The sequence below is a fragment of the Somniosus microcephalus genome, unplaced genomic scaffold, assembly GCF_052327205.1.
Source record: "Somniosus microcephalus isolate GS21.2 unplaced genomic scaffold, FLI_Smic_1.0 unresolved_chr4, whole genome shotgun sequence".
NCBI lineage: Eukaryota > Metazoa > Chordata > Chondrichthyes > Squaliformes > Somniosidae > Somniosus > Somniosus microcephalus.
Genome location: NW_028225182.1, coordinates 41,331,872 through 41,355,244, shown reverse-complemented (window position 1 = coordinate 41,355,244; position 23,373 = coordinate 41,331,872). Strand labels below are relative to the sequence as shown.

The window sequence follows — 23,373 nt, the reverse complement described above, 5'->3', positions numbered from 1 at the left end:
CATGGAAGCCAGACAGACTGGCGCTGTCCAGTTCTTAAAGGGGAGGGGCCATCTTGCTGGCCAGCCACACCCTGCTCACTGCAGCCTTGAATCTCGGCCTGGAGAGACCTCAAAAGCAATTGTGTGGGAAGCACTAATGGATAGGCCCAGGGAAAGAGCTCGGCGCTTAGGAACCTCAAAAGTGGTGTTGAGGGCCAAAACTCCTTAGGACGGCGTAAAAACCAAACATTTTGCTGGCAAGAAGAGTTAGGAAGCGCCCGCCTTTAAATAGCGCTCCCCCAGCCCCTTCCCGACTTGAAAACGTTCCCCTCTACCTGCCGTTCCTAGCGGCAGGCGCTAAGGCAGGGGGCGCCGCTCAATACCCGGTCCGGGGCGCTACCGGGGCGTTGCACACTTGACTAACGTCACGATCTGCGGGTGCAGGAGATGGTGGCGGTAGTGTTTAGCGCTGCCGCAAAACGACTGGTCAATTTCGCGAACGGCGCTAACATCGCCGCGCCCAGGCGCTAGCTGCTTTGTGCCCCGTTAGCGCCCTCTTAGGGTGCTAACAGGAAGTGCAAAGCAACTGAATTCTTCCCCCAACGGCTTTTGAAAAGGCAAGCTTGGCTTCCCCCAATGATTACACCTCGCTTTAGTTTACTTGGCTCCTATTTCAACGAGCGGGCTGTTAAACATCTAATGACATCTGTGTGTTTCTTTGGCAGGCGAAGAAGGCAGCCTGCTAACACCTCACGTGAACATGCAGATCACCTTTCAAAACCCTCCATCACAGAACCAGGTCAGTACGGACGAGACTTGTGGAGATCGGGGCCTGGAGGTTCCTGTGGGAACTGTGCAAACACAGCAATACTTGGGAGAGGTTACTGGGAGCAGTGTGGTGGGGATTAACTTACACACCAGGGCATCAAGTCTTTTCACACCAGTTCTCCCATTTCCCCAACCATTCTCAGCATTGCCAGAGTAACATAAAGGGTAATGTAGAGGGTGCTCTGTACTGTCAGGGTAATGTAGAGGGAGCTCTGTACTGTCAGGGTAATGTAGAGGGAGCTCTGTACTGTCAGGGTGATGTAGAGGGTGCTCTGTACTGTCAGGGTAATGTAGAGGGAGCTCTGTACTGTCAGGGTAATGTAGAGGGAGCTCTGTACTGTCAGGGTAATGTAGAGGGAGCTCTGTACTGTTAGGGTGATGTAGAGGGTGCTCTGTACTGTCAGGATGATGTAGAGGGTGCTCTGTACTGTCAGGGTAATGTAGAGGGAGCTCTGTACTGTCAGGGTAATGTAGAGGGAGCTCTGTACTGTCAGGGTAATGTAGAGGGAGCTCTGTACTGTCAGGGTGATGTAGAGGGTGCTCTGTACTGTCAGGGTAATGTAGAGGGAGCTCTGTACTGTCAGGGTAATGTAGAGGGAGCTCTGTACTGTTAGGGTAATGTAGAGGGAGCTCTGTACTGTCAGGGTAATGTAGAGGGAGCTCTGTACTGTCAGGGTGATGTAGAGGGAGCTCTGTACTGTCAGGGTAATGTAGAGGGAGCTCTGTACTGTCAGGGTAATGTAGAGGGAGCTCTGTACTGTTAGGGTAATGTAGAGGGTGCTCTGTACTGTCAGGGTAATGTAGAGGGAGCTCTGTACTGTCAGGGTAATGTAGAGGGAGCTCTGTACTGTCAGGGTAATGTAGAGGGAGCTCTGTACTGTCAGGGTAATGTAGAGGGAGCTCTGTACTGTCAGGGTAATGTAGAGAGAGCTCTGTACTGTCAGGGTGATGTAGAGGGAGCTCTGTACTGTCAGGGTAATGTAGAGGGAGCTCTGTACTGTCAGGGTAATGTAGAGGGAGCTCTGTACTGTCAGGGTAATGTAGAGGGAGCTCTGTACTGTTAGGGTAATGTAGAGGGAGCTCTGTACTGTCAGGGTAATGTAGAGGGAGCTCTGTACTGTTAGGGTAATGTAGAGGGAGCTCTGTACTGTCAGGGTAATGTAGAGGGAGCTCTGTACTGTCAGGGTAATGTAGAGGGAGCTCTGTACTGTCAGGGTAATGTAGAGGGAGCTCTGTACTGTTAGGGTAATGTAGAGGGAGCTCTGTACTGTTAGGGTAATGTAGAGGGAGCTCTGTGTTGTTGGGGCATTGTAGAGGGAGCTCGGTACTGTCAGGATGATATAGAGGGAGCTCTGTACTGTCAGGGTGATGTAGAGGGAGCTCTGTACTGTCAGGATGATATAGAGGGACCTCTGTACTGTCAGGGTAATGTAGAGGGAGCTTTACTCTGTATCTAACCCATGCTGTATCTGCCCTGGGAGTGTTTGATGGGACAGTGTAGAGGGAGCTTTACTGTGTATCTAACCCGTGCTGTACCTGCCCTGGGAGTGTTTGATGGGACAGCGTAGAGGGAGCTAGAAAGCAGAGAGTCAGTACTCACGGCACCAGCCGGCAACACTACTCTCTGGGGGGAAAGAAGAGAGTGCGTGACTTGTAAAAGTTACCATGGTATGTGATACTGTGCTGACGATCACCGATTGTATTTTACAGCTGTGTTAGCTGCCTGCAATTTCAATGATAACGCGAAACCCTTCTGCGACTGGACACAAGCTACAGGCGATAACGGGGATTGGAGTCGAACTACCGGGAAAACTCCAACCATGGGCACGGGGCCCCCTGGGGACTATCCAGACGGAAGTACGGAATTTCCTTCATTTCTCTCTCTCTCTCTCTCTCTCTCTCTCGAGCTGTATTTTACACAACTCCGCTGGTTATACCGTGGCTCATCACTGCAGAGCGATTATCGACAGATCTCAGACTTGGGTTGCCAACTGTGGTGGGACTGATTCCTGGAGGGTTCATCACATGACCTCCCGCTTCCGACCGCCCCGCCCCCCACCCTGCCACCTGGGGGTCCTTGTGCATGAAACACAAAAAATTAGCATGCAGGTACAGCAAGTAATCAGGAAGGCAAATGGAATGTTGGCCTTTATTGCTGGGGGCATGGAGTATAAAAGCAGGGAAGTCCTGCTACAACTGTACAGGGCACTGGTGAGACCACACCTGGAGAACTGTGTACAGTTTTGGTCTCCTTATTTAAGGAAGGATATACTTGCATTGGAGGCAGTTCAGAGAAAGTTCACGAGGTTGATCCCTGAGATGAAGGGGTTGACTTATGAGGAAAGGTTGAGCAGGTTGGGCTTATACTCATTGGAGTTTAGAAGGATGAGAGGGGATCTTATTGAAACATACAAGATACTGAGGGGGCTCGACAGGGTAGATGCAGAGATGATGGGCAGGATTTTCATTGTGCCGTGGAGGCGGGATTGGAGGCCTGTGGGGGGTTAAAAACCCGAAATCGGGGGGACCGAACCCATCCCGCCCCCAACCCGCCTCCGTGCCAGTTTCAAAGGAGGCGGATACCCGACCTGTGCTGGGATCCGCCTTCCCGAGGCGGGAAGGGGATTAGTGCCAATTAACTGCCTGTTAACAGGTAGTTAACGGGCAGTTTTTAGCCTAATCCCTATTTTCATTGGTGAAGTGTGGGATTCCCGACGGCTCCAAACCACGCCAAGTTAGCGAGGCGGGCCGTCGGGATGAAGGGCTTGGAGGAGTCGAGATGTCTGGTGTTCAGGTGAGTGATGGGTGCATGAGTGCAGAGGTAAGTGTGTTTGGTGTGTTTAAAGTGTTTAAAGAAGTTTTACTTACCTTTACAGCCTTCCTTCCTTCAGGTCTCGGGAGTCACTCATCTCACTGGCACAGAAAGCAGAATGGCCGCGATCTGTCAAAAATTGCAGCATTCAGCTTTCTGTTCCGGAGAGATCTCTAAATCATCCTGAGAGGAAGGAATTAACTTAGGGTACAGATTGTCAGTGTTTGACAGCTTCCAACAGCTGTGAAACGCTGATATTTCATCTGTCAAAAGGTCTTGACAGATGAAATATCAATCTGTGACGTCACCTGTTGCCGGGTGGCCCTTAATTGGCCTGCTGAGCCCGCCAGGTGGGCTCAACAAGGTCAATCAAGTCAAAATCGCATGGGTTGGCTAGAACCCGATGGAGGCGGGACTACAACCCCGAAAGTTGTAGTCCCGCCTCCTACCCGACTCCTCAATGAAAATCCAGCCCGATGTTTCCCCTCATGGCGGAATCTAGAACTAGGGGCATATTTTCAGGATAAGGGGTCGCCCATTTAAGACGGAGATGAGGAGGAATTTCTTCTCTCGGAGGGTCGTGAATCTTTGGAATTCTCTACCCCAGAGAGCTGTGGAGGCTGGGTCATTGAAATTATTTAAGGTGGAGATAGACAGACTTTTGAACAATAAGGGAGTGATGGGTTATGGGGAGCGGGCAGCGAAATGGAGCTGAGCCCAAGATCAGATCAGCCATGATCTCATTAAATGGCGGAGCAGGCTCGAAGAGCCAAATGGCCTACTCCTGCTCCTATTTCTTATGTTATGTTCTTAACTACTTTAATAGATAAAGGAAGATGAAAAAAAGCACAATTCTTTTCACGGCCCTGTTGAGTTCCTTCAATTCCTGGGGGCTCCAGGGCAATCCTGGAGAGTTGGCACCCTGATTTCAGACTGAGGCAAGCCTCATGTAGGCCCCAAATTTTAACTGTCCCCTCCTCTGCCTGGTGGAAACCGGGCCAGGTTATGGGCGGGGAGGGGGGCAGGGCGGTAGCGGTTGTGGGGGGAGCAGTTAACATCAGAGCAGTCACTTATCCCCACCGATCCTACCGTGTCCCGCTATTAACCTCCTTTTTCAAGCAGGATGGAGGCGGCGGGGTCCGTCTTTAAATATGCAGATGAGGCCCAATGACATGATCGGGACCCGGCCGCCATATTAGTCGGAGGCCTGAGCAAGGCGGGGGTAGCAGTGACGGCTTCCCCATCGGCTGGGTCGTGGGTCAGAAGAGGCCCAGGCAGGAGTGCTCCTCCGGGGCCTCACGCCGATGCTTTGGGCCTCCCTTGCCCAGGACTCCCGTCCCCCCTAGATCCCACGCACAGAGTCCCCACCTCTGAAACACTTACCTGGGTCCCACCGGGTGCGGCCTCCTGCCGCCGAATTCCCGCTCCCGCCCGCGGGCCAGGTGGTGGAACCAGCCCGGTGTCGGGGCAGGTCAGCGAGAAGACTTATGGCAACCGTGGACTCCTAACTGGGTTTGGCACCCACTGGGCAAGATCTTATTGGGTTGGTATCACTGGGGGAGGCGGCATTAACCATGTACTATTGGGTAATGTACCACAGAGCAAGGTACCATTGGCTAACGTTCCATTCGGTGAAGTCCCATTGAGTATTGTGTGCAGTTTTGGTCGCCTTATCTGAGGAAGGACGTTCTTGCCATGGAAGGAGTGCAGCGAAGATTCACCAGGCTGATACCTGGGATGGCAAGGATGACGTATGAGGAGAGATTGGATCGATTGGGCTTATACTCACTGGAGTTTAGAAGATTGAGAGGGGATCTCATTGAAACCTATAAAATTCTGTCAGGTCTGGACAGACTAGATGCAGGAAGGATGTTCCTGATGGCTGGGGAGTCCAGAACCAGGGGCCATAGTCTAAGGATAAGGGGTAAGCCATTTAGGACTGAGATGAGGAGGAATTTCTTCACCCAGAGAGTGGTGAACCTGTGGAATTCTCTGCTACAGAGGGCGGTGGAGGCCAGTTCATTAAATATACTCAAGAAGGAGTTGGATATATTTCTTAAGGCTAATGGGATCAAGGGATATGGGGAGAAAGCAGGGACAGGGTACTGAATTTGGATGATCAGCCATGATCTCATTGAATGGCGGAACAGGCTCGAGGGGCCGAATGGCCTACTCCTGCTCCTATCTTCTATGTTTCTATGTAATGTGCCATTGCGTGAGGTCTTATTTGGTTGGCATCATTGGCTACTGTACGATTGGGTGAGCTATCATTGGGCAGGATACCATTGGTGAAATACTATTGGATGAGGCATCGTAAGAATTAGGAGCAGGAGTCGGCCATACGGCTCCTCGAGCCTGCTCCGTCATTCAATAAGGTCATGGCTGACCTTCGACCTCAACTGCACTTTCCCACCCAATCCCCATATCCCTTGATTCCTCTAGAGTCCAAAAATCTATCGATCTCAGCCTTAAATATACTCAACGACTGAGCATCCACATCCCTCTGGAGGAGAGAATTCCAGAGATTCACAACCCTCTCAGTGAAGAAATTCCTCCTCATCTCAGTCTTAAATGGCCGACCCCTTATCCTGAGACTATCCCCCTAGTTCCCAACTCTCCCGCCAGGGGAAACAACCTCTCAGCATCTACATATGAGGAGAGGTTGAGTAGATTGGGACTCTACTCATTGGAGTTCAGAAGAATGAGAGGCGATCTTATTGAAACATATAAGATTGTGAAGGGATTGGATCGGGTGGATGTGGGGAGGATGTTCCCGATGATGGGTGAAACTAGAACTAGGGGGCAGAGTCTTAGAATAAGGGGCTGCTCTTTCAAAACTGAGATGAGGAGGAACTACTTCACTCAGAGGGTGGTAGGTCCATGGAATATGCTGCCCCAAAAAGCTGTCGAAGCTACATCATTACATAAATTTAAAACAGAAATAGACAGTTTCCTAGAAGAAAGGGTTACGGGGAGCGGGCAGGAATTTGGACATGAGTCTAGGTTCGGATCGGTCATGGCCCTGTGGGTAGCGGAGCGGGCCCAGGGGCCATGTAGCCTGATCCTGCTCCTGTTTCATGTGTCTAATTCTGTTAGATTCAGGAGATAGTCCTGTGATAGTGGATTGGCGGTTAGGATCAGATCAGCCATGATCTTATTGAATGGCGGAGCAGGCTCGAGGGGCCGATTGGCCTACTCCTGCTCCTATTTCCTATGTTCCTATGTTCCCCTGTCAACCCCACCTCAGAATCTTGTATATTTCAATGAGATCACCTCTCATTCTTCTAAACTCCAACATCATCTCCAACATGCCTTCAAAAGAGGCAATTGGGGAAATAATTTCAAAAACACAGTCATGGCCAGCTGTAGGAAGATTTAGTTAAAATGCTGCAGTGGTGGTCCTCTGGCTGGAATCATTAGACGGGCAAGGCTTACCATGCTCTCCTATTCCAATTCCAGATGGTTATTACATCTATCAAGAGGCTGACGATTTCACCAAAGGTCAGTTCGTGAGGCTGGACAGCCCAACCGTGGCTGTGTCTGGGGACGTATGTGTGGAGTTCTGGTACTACATGTACGGAGCAGATTTTGACAATGTGCTAAGAGTATACCTGAATGACTTTTCCGCTGAGAAGAAGATATGGAGTAAAACAGGAGCTAACAGTCCTTCTTGGCTACATGGGACAGTTGATCACTCGTTCAAGACTCCAACAAATATAACGGTAAGGTGGACTATTACCTCTTGTGCATGAATATCATTATTTACAAGCTGTTATGTTGCATACCATTAGGTGAGATATCCAATGTGTGTCAGCCGTGGCTCAGTGGGTAGCACCCTTGCTTCTGAGTCAGAAGGTTGTGGGTTCAAGTCCCACACCAGGGACATAAGCACAAAAATCTAGGCTGACACTCCAGAGGAGTGCTGCACTGTCAGAAGGTGCTGTCTTTCAGATGAAGGCGATAAACGAGACAATGGCTGCACAGTAACCTGAAAGGTCCCTCGCCGGCTTTTACATTGTAAAAATGTGCAAATATTTAAAGGGACCGCACATTAAATAGAAGCTAGGCTGTGCAGAACAAAGCCCAGGTTACAGGGAACATTGGGTTGGATTCCAATGGGTGAGGTACTGTCCAATATAAGAACATAAGACGTAGGAGCAGGAGTCGGCCATTTGGCCCCTCGAGCCTGCTCCACCATTCAATAAGATCATGGCTGATCTGATCTTGGCCTCAACTCCACTTCCCTGCCCGCTCCCCGTAACCCTCGACTCCCTTACCTTTCAAATATCTGTCTATCTCCACCTTAAATAGATTCACTGACTCCGCCTCCACAGCTCTCTGGGGAAGAGAATTCCAAAGATTCTCGACCCTCTGAGAGAAGAAATTCCTCCTCATTTCCGATTCAAATGGGCGCCCCCTTATTCTGAAATTATGCCCCCTAGTTCTAGATTCCCCCACGAGGGGAAACACCCTCTCTGCATCTACCCTGTCAAGCCCCTTCAGAATCTTATATGTTTCAATAAGATCCCCTCTCATTCTTCTAAACTCCAATAAGTATAGGCCCAACCTGCTCAACCTTTCCTCATAAGACATCCCCTTCATCTCCAAGGAAGGATTTTATTGCGAGGTCCTAGTCTCTATATAAGTACCATAGATTTAACAAGAATGTTAAAATTATAATGACATGTCCCATCATTTTATAATTTACCTTGGATTGTGGCGACTGTGTGAATAAGTAATGACCTACTAAGTGTTGGCTATATGCTCTGGTGGACTTTTGTTGCTCGTGTTTAATGTTCTTCTTTCAACATGGCAGGTCATCTTTGAATCTGTTCGAGGTTCTACTACGTCATCCGACACGGCTGTCGACAACATCAGGGTCAGGACAGGACGCTGCTCCAGTAAGCTTGCTATCTTGAAATGCTAACTCCCTTTCTCCTCATTGAGCATCCCAAGAAGAGGTGAATAGAAACATAGAAACATAGAGGATAGGAGCAGGAGTAGGCCACTCGGCCCCTCGAGCCTGCTCCGCCATTCAATGAGATCATGGCTGATCATCCAAATTCAGTACCCTGTCCCTGCCTTCTCCCCATACCCCTTGATCCCTTTAGCCTTAAGAAATATATCCAACTCCTTCTTGAATATATTTAATGAACTGGCCTCCACCGCCCTCTGTGGCAGAGAATTCCACAGGTTCACCACTCTCTGGGTGAAGAAATTCCTCCTCATTTCAGTCCTAAATGGCTTACCCCTTATCTTTAGACTGTGACCCCTGGTTCTGGACTCCCCGGCCATCGGGAACATCCTTCCTGCATCTAGTCTGTCCAGGCCTGACAGAATTGTATAGGTTTCGATGAGGTCCCACTCTCAGAAACGAGGAAAGCTCCATTCAGCCCAATCCCACTCGCTCCGTGATCCGAGGTCCAGTTCCGGGCCTGTTCTGCCCATTTTTTGCCTTTTACCCGCGTCCAAGCCCGTCGGCTTTGGCTCCCTCCTGAAACGGGAATTGATCCAGGAATGGGCTCCTGGTGATGGTCTGTGCCGAGAATCAGTAAATTCAAGGCTAAAGAATTTATCCCTTAAGATGAATTCTTTATGTTGTTTCTCTCCCTTGGTTCTTCTAGACTTGTTTTCCACCCACCCAATAACATAAGAACATAAGAAATAGGATCAGGAGTCGGCCATTTAGCCCTTCGGGCCTCCTCTGCCATTCAGTGAGACCATGGCTGATCTTCTACCTCATCTCCACTTTCCTGCACTATCCTCACATCCCTTGATTCCCTTAATATCCAAAAATCTATCGATCTCTGCCTTGAATATTCTCAATGACGGAGCCTCCACAGCCCTCTGGGGTAGAGAATTCCAAAAATTCACCACCCTCTGAGTGAAGAAATTTCTCCTCATCTCAGTCCTAAATGGCCGACCCCTTATTCTGAGACTGTGACCCCTGGTTCTAGACTCCCCAGCCAGGGGAAACATCCTCCCTGCATCTACCCTGTCAAGCCCTGTGAGAATTTTGTATGTTTCAATGGGATCACTTCTCATTCTTCTAAACTCTATCTTCAATCTACCTGCTCTCTCCATTATTTGTGATGCTTCAATCATTGCCCCTTTAATCTTCCCCTTAACAATGAGAGTAGTTTAAGCCTCCTAGTCCTCAATTACCCAACACCATGAATTATCTTTCTTGTCCCTCTCTGAACCCCTTTCACTGGCACTGATATAATTCTGCCCGTACAGTGACCATAGCCGGACGTGTGGTCTCATTCATAAAAGCCAACGACAATTTGTTGGGTTTATAATCACTGGATCCGCTCATAACACCCCAGCATTGTGCTGATCTTTGTAACTGCTGCCTCCTTTCGGATGAGATGTTAAACCGAGGCCTCGTCAGCCCTCTCGGCTGGACGTGTAAAAATCCCACGGACACTATTTCGAAGGGGAGCTCTCCCCGGAGTCCTGGGGGCAATATTTATTCCTCAGCTAACAGCATTAAAAACAGATTACAGGTAGACTACCTTTTATCCGAACTTCCGAAAACCGAAACCCTCTAAAAACCGAAGGTTTTTTCGTTCAGTGTAAGTCGTGCGCACGACATGACCAGAGTGGCGCACGACCCCGACCCCCGCCGACGACCCGCCGCGGATCCCCCGCCGACCCCGACCCCCGCCGACGACCCGCCGCGGACCCCCCCGCCGACCCCGACCCCCGCCGACCCCCCCGCCGACCCCCGCGGACCCCCCCGCCGACCCCGACCCCCGCCGACCCCCCCGCGGACCCCCGCCGACCCCGACTCCTGCCGACCCCCCCGCGGACCCCCGCCGACCCCCGCCGACCCCCCCGCACCCCCGCCGACCCCCCCGCCGACCCCGACTCCCGCCGACCCCCCCGCGGACCCCCGCCGACCCCCCCGCCGACTCCGACCCCCGCCGACCCCGACGACCCCCCCGCCGACCCCCCCGGACCCCACCGCCGACCCACCCCCGACAAATTTCCCAGTCTTATAAAATACCTTCCGAAATCCGAAATTTTCCGAAAACCGAAACACGGCTGGTCCCGAGGTTTTCGGAAAAAGGATAGTCTACCTGTATCTGGTCATTAACACATTGCTGTTTGTGGGAGCTTGCTGTGCGTAAATATGCTTAACGCGATCTTCCTTTCTTAATTATTTCTCGTACTTACCCCTGAATTACTAACTTTCTAATGCATTCACTGTTTGGCCAGTCCTCCCTCATAACTCAGACCCGAGACACTAAGGATCAGTCCCGTAAGGATGCCCATGCCAATACAGTAATACAGCGTCAGTGGGGGTATCGATCCCAATACAGTATTACTGTGTCAGTCAGGATATCGATCCCAATACAGTATTACTGTGTCAGTCAGAGTATTGATCCCAATACAGTATTACTGTCTCAGTCAGAGTATCGATCCCAATACAGTATTACTGTGTCAGTGAGGGTATCGATCCCAATACAGTATTACTGTGTCAGTCAGGATATCGATCCCAATACAGTATTACTGTGTCAGTCAGAGTATCGATCCCAATACAGTATTACTGTCTCAGTCAGAGTATCGATCCTAATACAGTATTAATGTGTCACTGAGGGTATCGCTCCCAATACAGTATTACTGTGTCAGTCAGGGTATCGATCCCAATACAGTATTAATGTCTCAGTCAGGGTATCGATCCAAATACAGTATTACTGAGTCAGTCAGAGTATCTATCCCAATACAGTATTACTGTGTCAGTCAGAGTATCGATCCCAATACAGTATTGCTGTCTCAGTCAGAGCATCGATCCCAATACAGTATTACTGTGTCAGTCAGAGTATCGATCCCAATACAGTATTACTGTGTCAGAGTATCGATCCCAATACAGTATTACTGTCTCAGTCAGGGTATCGATCCCAATACAGTATTAATGTGTCAGTCAGAGTATCGATCCCAATACAGTATTACTGTCTCAGTCAGAGTATCGATCCCAATACAGTATTACTGTGTCAGTCAGAGTATCGATCCCAATACAGTATTACTGTCTCAGTCAGGGTATCGATCCCAATACAGTATTACTGTGTCAGTCAGAGTACCGATCCCAATACAGTATTACTGTCTCAGTCAGGGTATCGATCCCAATACAGTATTACTGTGTCAGTCAGAGTATCGATCCCAATACATTATTACTGTGTCAGTCAGAGTATCGATCCCAATACAGTATTACTGTCAGTCAGAGTATCGATCCCAATACAGTATTACTGTGTCAGTCAGGGTATCGATACCAATACAGTATTACTGTGTCAGTCAGGATATCGATCCCAATACAGTATTACTGTGTCAGTCAGAGTATCGATCCCAACACAGTATCACTGTGTCAGTCAGAGTATCGATCCCAATACAGTATTACTGTCTCAGTGAGGGTATCGATCCCAATACAGTATTACTGTGTCAGTCAGGATATCGATCCCAATACAGTATTACTGTGTCAGTCAGAGTATCGATCCCAATACAATATTACTGTCTCAGTGAGGGTATCGATTCCAATACAGTATTACTGTGTCAGTGAGGGTATCGATCCCAATACAGTATTACTGTCTCAGTGAGGGTATCGATCCCGATACAGTATTACTGTGTCAGTCAGGGTATCGATCCCAATACAGTATTACTGTCTCAGTCAGGGTATCGATCCCAACACAGTATTACTGTGTCAGTCAGAGTATTGATCCCAATACAGTATTACTGTCTCAGTCAGAGTATCGATCCCAATACAGTATTACTGTCTCAGTCAGGGTATCGATCCCAATACAGTATTACTGTCTCAGTCAGGGTATCGATCCCAACACAGTATTACTGTGTCAGTCAGAGTATTGATCCCAATACAGTATTACTGTCTCAGTCAGAGTATCGATCCCAATACAGTATTACTGTCTCAGTCAGAGTATCGATCCCAACACAGTATTACTGTGTCAGTCAGAGTATGGATCCCAATACAGTATTACTGTCTCAGTCAGAGTATCGATCCCAATACAGTATTACTGTCTCAGTCAGAGTATCGATCCCAATACAGTATTACTGTCTCAGTCAGAGTATCGATCCCAATACAGTATTACTGTGTCAGTCAGAGTATCGATCCCAATACAGTATTACTGTGTCAGTCAGGGTATCGATCCCAACACAGTATTACTGTGTCAGTCAGAGTATTGATCCCAATACAGTATTACTGTCTCAGTCAGGGTATCGATCCCAACACAGTATTACTGTGTCAGTCAGAGTATTGATCCCAATACAGTATTACTGTCTCAGTCAGAGTATCGATCCCAATACAGTATTACTGTCTCAGTCAGGGTATCAATCCCAATACAGTATTACTGTCTCAGTCAGGGTATCGATCCCAACACAGTATTACTGTCTCAGTCAGAGTATTGATCCCAATACAGTATTACTGTGTCAGTCAGAGTATCGATCCCAATACAGTATTACTGTCTCAGTCAGAGTATCGATCCCAATACAGTATTACTGTCTCAGTCAGAGTATCGATCCCAATACAGTATTACTGTCTCAGTCAGAGTATCGATCCCAATACAGTATTACTGTCTCAGTCAGAGTATCGATCCCAATACAGTATTACTGTGTCAGTCAGAGTATCGATCCCAATACAGTATTACTGTGTCAGCCAGGGTATCGATCCCAACACAGTATTACTGTGTCAGTCAGAGTATTGATCCCAATACAGTATTACTGTCTCAGTCAGGGTATCGATCCCAACACAGTATTACTGTGTCAGTCAGAGTATTGATCCCAATACAGTATTACTGTCTCAGTCAGAGTATCAATCCCAATACAGTATTACTGTCTCAGTCAGGGTATCAATCCCAATACAGTATTACTGTCTCAGTCAGGGTATCGATCCCAACACAGTATTACTGTCTCAGTCAGAGTATTGATCCCAATACAGTATTACTGTGTCAGTCAGAGTATCGATCCCAATACAGTATTACTGTCTCAGTGAGGGTATCGATTCCAATACAGTATTACTGTGTCAGTGAGGGTATCGATCCCAATACAGTATTACTGTCTCAGTGAGGGTATCGATCCCGATACAGTATTACTGTCTCAGTCAGGGTATCGACCCCAATACATTATTACTGTCTCAGTCAGGGTATCGATCCCAACACAGTATTACTGTGTCAGTCAGAGTATTGATCCCAATACAGTATTACTGTCTCAGTCAGAGTATCGATCCCAATACAGTATTACTGTCTCAGTCAGGGTATCGATCCCAATACAGTATTACTGTCTCAGTCAGGGTATCGATCCCAACACAGTATTACTGTGTCAGTCAGAGTATTGATCCCAATACAGTATTACTGTCTCAGTCAGAGTAACGATCCCAATACAGTATTACTGTCTCAGTCAGAGTATCGATCCCAACACAGTATTACTGTGTCAGTCAGAGTATGGATCCCAATACAGTATTACTGTCTCAGTCAGAGTATCGATCCCAATACAGTATTACTGTCTCAGTCAGAGTATCGATCCCAATACAGTATTACTGTCTCAGTCAGAGTATCGATCCCAATACAGTATTACTGTCTCAGTCAGAGTATCGATCCCAATACAGTATTACTGTGTCAGTCAGAGTATCGATCCCAATACAGTATTACTGTGTCAGTCAGGGTATCGATCCCAACACAGTGTTACTGTGTCAGTCAGAGTATTGATCCCAATACAGTATTACTGTCTCAGTCAGGGTATCGATCCCAACACAGTATTACTGTGTCAGTCAGAGTATTGATCCCAATACAGTATTACTGTCTCAGTCAGAGTATCGATCCCAATACAATATTACTGTCTCAGTCAGGGTATCAATCCCAATACAGTATTACTGTCTCAGTCAGGGTATCGATCCCAACACAGTATTACTGTCTCAGTCAGAGTATTGATCCCAATACAGTATTACTGTCTCAGTCAGAGTATCGATCCCAATACAGTATTACTGTCTCAGTCAGAGTATCGATCCCAATACAGTATTACTGTCTCAGTCAGAGTATCGATCCCAACACAGTATTACTGTGTCAGTCAGAGTATGGATCCCAATACAGTATTACTGTCTCAGTCAGAGTATCGATCCCAATACAGTATTACTGTCTCAGTCAGAGTATCGATCCCAATACAGTATTACTGTCTCAGTCAGAGTATCGATCCCAATACAGTATTACTGTGTCAGTCAGAGTATCGATCCCGATACAGTATTACTGTGTCAGTCAGGGTATCGATCCCAACACAGTATTACTGTGTCAGCCAGAGTATTGATCCCAATACAGTATTACTGTCTCAGTCAGAGTATCGATCCCAATAGCAAACATATGAATAATGGCGGACAGGTAACGCCTCTGGTCCATCCAGCCTGTCCCACATGATTGCGATACCTTCACAATATACACTCTCCACCCCACCCGAAACCACGTGATCTCCTGGGAGTGGCGAAAAACCAGATTTTTAAAAACCCAGGTCAATATAGGGCAAAATAAAACTGGGAAATTCCTCTCCGTCCAATCTAGGCGATTAAAAACTAGTCCAGGAGATCCCTCTGGCCCTGATAATTCTGCGCAGTACCTACCTTCTGTAAGCGCTGATCTCCGCCCCAGCCAGAAACCGGTCCAACTCTCGCCTGAAAGAAAGACTCGCATTTCTATAGCGCCTTTCACGACCACCGGACATCTTAAAGTGCTTTACAGCCAATGAAGTACTTTTTGAAGTGTAGTCACTGTTGTAATGTGAGAAATGTGGCAGCCAATTTGCGCACAGCAAGCTCCCACAAACAACAATGTGATAATGACCAGATAATCTGTTTGTGTTATGTTGGTTGAGGGATAAACATTGGCCCCAGGACACCGGGGATAACTCCTCTGTTCTTCTTCGAAATAGTGGCCGTGGGATCTTTTACGTCCACCTGAGAGAGCAGACGGGGCCTCGGTTTAACGTCTCATCCGAAAGACGGCACCTCCGACAGTGCGGCGCTCCCTCAGCACTGGCACTGGGAGTGTCGGCCTAAATTTTTGTGCTCAAGTCCCTGGAGTGGGACTCGAACCCACGACCTTCTGACTCAGAGGCGAGAGAGAGAGAGAGTGCAAGTGCGACCCACCGAGCCGCGGCTGACGCTGTGGGAATTCAGTGAGTCGCCGCCTGTTCCGGCGGTCCGCCACTCTCCGGGAAAGGAACCACCGCCTGATGTCTAACCCAGTCAGAGTATCGATCGCAATTACTGTGTCAGCGAGTCTCCTTACCGACGCTATCACCCTGGCGGTAAGCTGCATTCGAGCGCGAGACTAAATGTGTCTTTCTTATTTCCCCGCCCCCCCCCCCGCAGATTGTATCAACAGCTGTGACTTCGATGAGTTCGACAACTTGTGTGGCTGGACTAATGAAGATACTCCGCCCCTGGTCCCTTTTGACCAATGGACTGGGCAGACTGAGACGGAGAACACCGGTCCCGACGACGACTATTCCAAACCCGGATGTAAGGCGCCCTCGATTCCAATCCTCTTAACAAATCATCTTTTTTTCTACAATGTATTCCGATATAAAGAATCAGCACCGTCAATGTCAGACTGAGATGATTAAGAACATGTTTTAGAGGGAGAACGTATATGTGGTGGGGTGGGGGCGGTGGGTGGGTCGCATAATTGCCATTTTTTTAATTAATCAAAATGAAATTGTCTCCTTTGGCAAAATTTTCCATTTTGCAAGTCAGTAATTTCTAATAGCAATGGCCCCTTTCAGTACCCTTAGAGAGGGTACAGAGGAGATTTTCGAGGATGTTGCCGGGACTGGAGAATTTTAGCTGTGAGGGAAGATTGGAGAGGCTGGGGTTATTTTCTTTGGAACAGAGGAGGCTGAGGGGAGATTTAATTGAGGTGTATAAAATTATGAGGGGCCTAGATAGAGTGGATAGGAAGGACCTATTTCCCTTAGCAGAGGGGTCAAAAACCAGGGGGCACAGATTTAAAGTAATTGGTGGAAGGATTAGAGGGGAGTTGACAAATCTTTTCACCCAGAGGGTGGTGGGGGTCTGGAACTCACTGCCTGAAAGGGGGGTAGAGGCAGAAACCCTCACCGCATTTAAAAAGTACTTGGATATGCACTTGAAGTGCCGTAACCTGCAGGGCTATGGACCAAGAGCTGGAAAGTGGGATTAAGCTGGTTCGCTCTTTTTCGGCCGGCACGGACATGATGGGCCGAATGGCCTCCTTCTGTGCTGTATGATTCTAGAAGTGGCTTTATCCGAAGGCCGTCTCACACAACGGATACTCATCCCCATGTTGGTATCACTGACAAACCGCTTGGGGTCTGCAATGCTTAGTTGATAATCTGGCCTTGTCCCTTTTAAGGGATTCCCCTGCGGGGAAGTGGCATGAATGAAAGTCACGGCGGGTTTTGAGGGCGCTCAGAGGGCAGTCGTGACCTGGCTCCTGAAGGCAGAGTCTCGGTTTAACATCTCACCCGAAAGACGGCAGCTGCCGACAGTGCGGCGCTCCCTCAGTACTGCCCTGGGAGTGTCAGCCTAGATTATGGGCCCAAGTCTCTGGAGTGGGGTTTGAACAGCAACCACTTGCACTGATACAGCGTCTTTAACGTAGTAAAATGTCCCAAGGCGCTTCACAGGAGCGTCATCAGGCAATATTTGACAGCGAGCCACATGAGGAGATATTAGGACAGATGGCCAAAAACTTGGTCAAAGAGGTCGGTTTTAAGGAGCGTCTTAAAGGAGGAGAGAGAGAGGCGGAGAGGTTTAGGGAGGGAATTCCAGAGCTTAGGGCCCCAGGCGGCTGACGGCACGGCCGCCAATGGTGGAGCGATGATAATCGGGGCTGCTCAAGAGGCCAGGGTTGGAGGAGCGCAGATACCTCGGAGAGGTTGAACCAGTAATTTTCTGACTCCGAATCAAGGCTGCGACCCATTGAGCCAGTCTTACCCTCTAACCACCTAGAAACCTTCAATTAAGTACATTGCATGTTATTTAGTCCAGCAACTCCCTCACTGTGATTGGTGCAATTATTGATACCCCCCTCCCTTACCCCCCTTTTATCCCAAGCTCACTAAAATGCCTGTTGACGTCTTGGCCTTCAGTTCTGATGAAGCTTACACTACAGTGTCAGTTTGGCTCAGTTGGCAGCACTCTACTTTACCTCAAAGGGTTCTGGAATACAATGGGGTGGAAGTTATGCTCCAGTTATATAAAGCTCTGGTTAGACTGCATTTAGAGTAACACGTTCAGTTCTGGGCACCGCACCTCAGGAAGGCTATATTGGCCTTGGAGCGGGGTGCAGCGCAGATTCAGCAGAATGGTACCCGGGGGCTAAAAGGGTTAAACTACGAGGACAGGTTGCACAGACTGGGCTTGAATTCCCTCGAGTATAGATTAAGGGAGCCCCAGGTGGGCAGAGGAAACGCTTCAAGGACACCCTCAAAGCCTCCTTGAAAAAATTTAACATCCCCACCGACACCTGGGAATCCCTGGCCCGAGACCGCACAAAGTGGAGGAGAAGCATCCGGGAAGGCGCCGAACACCTCGAGTCTCTTCGCCGGGAGCAAGCAGAAGCCAAGCGCAAGCAGCGGAAGGAGCGCACGTCAACCCAAGCACCCCACACCCACCCGCCCCTTCAAAACCGCCGTCTGCCCCACCTGTGACAGAGACTGTAGGTCCCGCATTGGACTCATCAGTCACCTGAGAACTCATTTTTAATGTGGAAGCAAGTCATCCTCGGTTCCCAGGGACTGCCTAAGAAGAGAGAAGATAGATTATGGGGTGATCTAATCGAGGGTTCGATAGGGTAGATGGAGATAATCTATTTCCCCTGGTGGGGGGAGTCCAGAACAAGGGGGCGTAACCTTAAAATTAGAGCCAGGCCGTTCAGGGGTGATGTCAGGAAGCATTTCTTCACACAAAGGGTCGTGGAAATCGGGAACTCTCTCCCCCCCCAAAGAGCTGTTGAGGCTGGGGGTTGTCGGGGAGGGTCAATTGAAATTTCAAAACTGAGATATGGAACCACGGCGGGTAAATGGGTTTAAGATACAGGCTAGCCATGATCTGATTGAATGGCGGAGCAGGCTCGAGGAGCTGAACGGCCTCCTCCGGTTCCGAAAGATTTTAGTAGCCTGTCTCTTCTCTACGTGTTTGCTGACTGTTTGCTGTGTATTTCTCGCCTTTCATTTTTGGCCTTTTCATCACAGTTGGCTACTACATGTTGATGGATTCATCAGTCACTAGGCCTGGTGACCGATCCCGTTTGAGAAGTCCCACGGTCGCCTCCACCGACTGCCTCGCACTGACGTTCCACTATTTCATGTACGGGACAGCTACCAAGATGGAGTTAAACGTGTACGCAGGAAAGCAAGGCAAGTGCCCTTCCAGCTTACAGAGAGCGGGAGGCAGGTGTAGAATCACACAGCACGGGAGCAGGCCATTCGGCCCATCGTGTCTCTTTGAAAGAGCTCTCCAATTCGTCCCACAGCCCCCCCTCCCCCTGCTCTTCCCCACCCTGCAAATGTTTCCTTTTCAAATATTTATCCAATTCTATATTGAAAGTTATTATTGAATCTGCTTCCCCTGCGCATTCCAGATCATAGCTCACCGCGTAAAAAAATTCTCCTCATCTCCCTCCCGGCTTTTTTTTGCCAATGATCATAGAAACATAGAAGATAGGAGCAGGAGTAGGTCATTCGGCCCCTCGAGCCTGCTCCGCCATTTAATGAGATCATGGCTGATCATCCAAATTCAGTACCCTGTCCCTGCCTTCTCCCCATATCCCTTGATCGCTTTAGCCTGAAGAAATATATCTAACTCCTTCTTGAATATATTTAATGAATTGGCCTCTACTGCCTTTTGTGGTAGAGAATTCCACAGGTTCACCACTCTCTGGGTGAAGAAATTCCTCCTTATCTCTGTCCTAAATGGCTTACCCCTTAACCTTAGACTGTGACCCCTGGTTCTGGACTCCCCCAACCATCGGGAACATCCTTCCTGCATCTAGTCTGTCTAGTCCTGTTAGAATTTTATACGTTTCGACGAGATCCCCTCTCATTCTTCTAAACTCCAGCGAGTACAAGCCCAATCGACCCAATCTCTCCTCATACGTCATTCCTGCCATCCCAGGTATCAGTCTGGTGAATCTTCGCTGCACTCCCTCCATGGCAAGAACATCCTTCCTCAGATGAGGTGACCAAAACTGCACACAATACTCAAGGTGTGGTCTCACAAATCTGTGCCCTCTGGTTACCGACCCTCCTGCCAGTGGAAACAGTTTCTCCCTATCTAGCCTCTCAATGCCGCTCATAATTTTCAACACCTCTATTAATTCTCCCCTTAACCTTCTTTGCTCTATGGAGAAACTGTCCCAGCTTCTCCCGTCTCTCCACATAACTGAAGTCCCTCATCCCTGGTACCGTTCCGGTAAATCTCCTCCGCACCCTCTCCAAGGCCTTGACATCCTTCCTAAAGTGCGGTGCCCAGAAACTTCAGCGGAGGCCTAACCGGTGATTTATAAAGGTCTAGCATAACTTCCTTGCTTTTGTACTCTATGCCTCTATTTAGAAAACCACGGATCCCGTCTGTTTTTTGAACAGCTTTATCGACTTGGCCTGCCACCTTCAAACACTTGTGTCTGTGGACCCCCAGGTCTCTCTTTTCCTGCACCCCCTTTAAAATTGTACTAGTTAGTTCATTTTGCCTTCTCCTAATTTTTCCTTCCAAAATGCATTGATATGTATTGAACGTGCACGTCGTTAGTTGAACACTGAAGGACCCCCTGATGGGAGCAGGCACGCGGCAGCACTTGGACTTCAAGGTCTCCTCTTACGTTATCTCAATGGGAGAATGTTCCAGAGTCTGAACTAAAAGCTGCCATTATATTGCCACACCAGCTTCAGTGTTTGTTCGAACATAAGAAGAGGAATAACTGCCCCAGTTCGGGAAAGGGTTTTACAACCTTTAGTGAGCAGAGAACACATCAAAGCCATTTATCCTACCTAAATATATTCAAGAAGGAGTTGGATATATTTCTTAAGGCTAAAGGGATCAAGGGATATGGGGAGAAAGCAGGGACAGGGTACTGAATGTTGGATGATCAGCCATGATCTCATTGAATGGCGGAGCAGGCTCGAGGGGCCGAATGGCCTACTCCTGCTCCTATCTTCTATGTTTCTATCAAATTCCCCAGCTTACCATCAAAGCCCCAGTCTACCATCAAAGCCCTTTATCCTACCATCAAATTCCCCAGTCTACCATCAGAGCCCTTTATCCTACCATCAAAGCCCCAGTTTACCATCAAAGCCCTTTATCCTACCATCAAAGCCCCAGTCTACCATCAAAGCCCCAGCCTACCATCAAATTCCCCAGCTTACCATCAAAACCCTTTATCGTACCCATCAAAGCTCTCCACCCTACCCATCAAATCCCTCCACCCTACCCAGCAAAGCCCCCGTTTCCATCCATCAAAGCCCCCTTGTCTGTTCCACACCTTCGGTCTCCTCCTGAATTATGTTGTGTATTTTCACCAGCAGGAGACAGCTTGGGCCAACCAGTGTTCTCCCTCGACGGCAACCAACAGCCAGGCTGGAAGCTGGCAGAAGCCAACTACACAGGGAAAGGAGACATTCAGGTGGGTCGGCTCTTTAGCCGCATTCTCCTTATTAATACCTCAGCAGGTAAGGGAAACGCTTCCTTGGGAGAAGAGGGGGAAATTCAGCTGCTCATGCCCCGAGGAGTGACTGTATCTGCAAATGGTCATCTGCCCACCCTCACCTTGTGCCTCGGGTTTGGTGTTAAGGAGCCTTAAGAGAGGGAGAGAAATACATCAGTGAGAATCCATCCTACTGGCTGAAGATCAATAGAAGGTAGAAAGCCCAGGGGGCAGGAGTTAAAAACAAGGAAGTTAAGAGGAAGAAGGGAAGCAAGGGAGAGCTTATTCCATTGAAAGGTACCAGGGAAGGTACTGAAGCAGACAGTATAAATGGGGCCGAGGCAACTGGATGTGCATCTGGAGAAAGAAGGACTTGAGAAATTGGTGAGAAGGTGGGTAGGTGGGATTGAGGGATATGGGGAGAAGGTGGGATTGAGGGATATGGTTAGAAGGTGGGATTGAGGGATATGGGGAGAAGGGGGGAGGTGGGATTGAGGGATATGGGGAGAAGGTGGGATTGAGGGATATGGTTAGAAGGTGGGATTGAGGGATATGGGGAGAAGGGGGGAGGTGGGATTGAGGGATATGGGGAGAAGGTGGGATTGAGGGATATGGGGAGAAGGTGGGATTGAGGGATATGGGGAGAAGTGGGGGAGGTGGGATTGAGGGATATGGTGGGAAGGTGGGATTGAGGGATATGGGGAGAAGGGGGAGGTGGGATTGAGGGATATGGGGAGAAGGTGGGTAGGTGGGATTGAGGGATATGGGGAGAAGGTGGAGAGGTGGGATTAAGGGATATGGTGGGAAGGTGGGATTGAGGGATATGGGGAGAAGGGGGGAGGTGGGATTGAGGGATATGGTGGGAAGGTAGGATTGAGGGATATGGGGAGAAGGGGGAGGTGGGATTGAGGGATATGGGGAGAAGGTGGAGAGGTGGGATTGAGGGATATGGTAGGAAGGTGGGATTGAGGGATATGGGGAGAAGGGGGGAGGTGGGATTGAGGGATATGGGGAGAAGGTGGGATTGAGGGACAATGGGGAGAAGGTGGGAAGGTGGGATTGAGGGATATGGGGAGAAGGGGGGAGGTGGGATTGAGGGATATGGGGAGAAGGTGGGATTGAGGGGTATGGTGGGAAGGTGGGATTGAGGGATATGGTGGGAAGGTAGGATTGAGGGATATGGGGAGAAGGTGGGATTGAGGGATATGGTGGGAAGGTAGGATTGAGGGATATGGGGAGAAGGGGGAGGTGGGATTGAGGGATATGGGGAGAAGGTGGGTAGGTGGGATTGAGGGATATGGGGAGAAGGTGGAGAGGTGGGATTGAGGGATATGGTGGGAAGGTGGGATTGAGGGATATGGTGGGAAGGTGGGATTGAGGGATATGGGGAGAAGGGGGGAGGTGGGATTGAGGGATATGGTGGGAAGGTAGGATTGAGGGATATGGGGAGAAGGGGGGAGGTGGGATTGAGGGATATGGGAAGAAGGTGGGATTGAGGGATATGGGGAGAAGGTGGGAAGGTGGGATTGAGGGATATGGGGAGAAGGGGGGAGGTGGGATTGAGGGATATGGGGAGAAGGTGGGATTGAGGGATATGGTGGGAAGGTGGGATTGAGGGATATGGGGAGAAGGTGGGAAGGTGGGATTGATGGATATGGGGAGAAGGGGGGAGGTGGGATTGAGTGATATGGGGAGAAGGTGGGATTGAGGGATATGGTGGGAAGGTGGGATTGAGGGATATGGGGAGAAGGTGGGATTGAGGGATATGGGGAGAAGGTGGGAAGGTGGGATTGAGGGATATGGGGAGAAGTATAATATTCTGACAGGGCTAGACAGACTGGATGCAGGGAGGATGTTTCCCCTGGCTGGGGGGGTCTACAACAAGGGGGTCACGGCCTCAGGATACGGGGTAGGACATTTAGGACTGAGATGAGGAGAAATTTCTTCACTCAGAGGGTGGTGAACCTGTGGAATTCTCTACCACAGAAGGCTGTGGAGGCCAAGTCACTGAATATATTTAAGAAGGAGATAGATAGATTTCTAGACACAAAAGGCATCAAGGGGTATGGGGAGAGAGCG

The 23,373-nt window shown here is 49.1% G+C and overlaps 1 protein-coding gene across 1 annotated transcript in view; it reads left to right on the top strand.

Moving 5' to 3' along the window:
• The window catches only part of zanl (zonadhesin, like), a 193,978-nt gene that overhangs the window by 17,174 nt on the left and 153,431 nt on the right, over nucleotides 1-23,373 (top strand). The window contains exons 2-8 of the mRNA XM_085977081.1: nucleotides 705-778; nucleotides 2,518-2,664; nucleotides 7,079-7,341; nucleotides 8,436-8,520; nucleotides 15,984-16,133; nucleotides 18,848-19,012; nucleotides 21,173-21,273. Of these exons, the coding sequence (XP_085833207.1) occupies nucleotides 705-778; nucleotides 2,518-2,664; nucleotides 7,079-7,341; nucleotides 8,436-8,520; nucleotides 15,984-16,133; nucleotides 18,848-19,012; nucleotides 21,173-21,273 (985 nt within the window). The remainder of the gene's footprint in view (nucleotides 1-704; nucleotides 779-2,517; nucleotides 2,665-7,078; nucleotides 7,342-8,435; nucleotides 8,521-15,983; nucleotides 16,134-18,847; nucleotides 19,013-21,172; nucleotides 21,274-23,373) is intronic.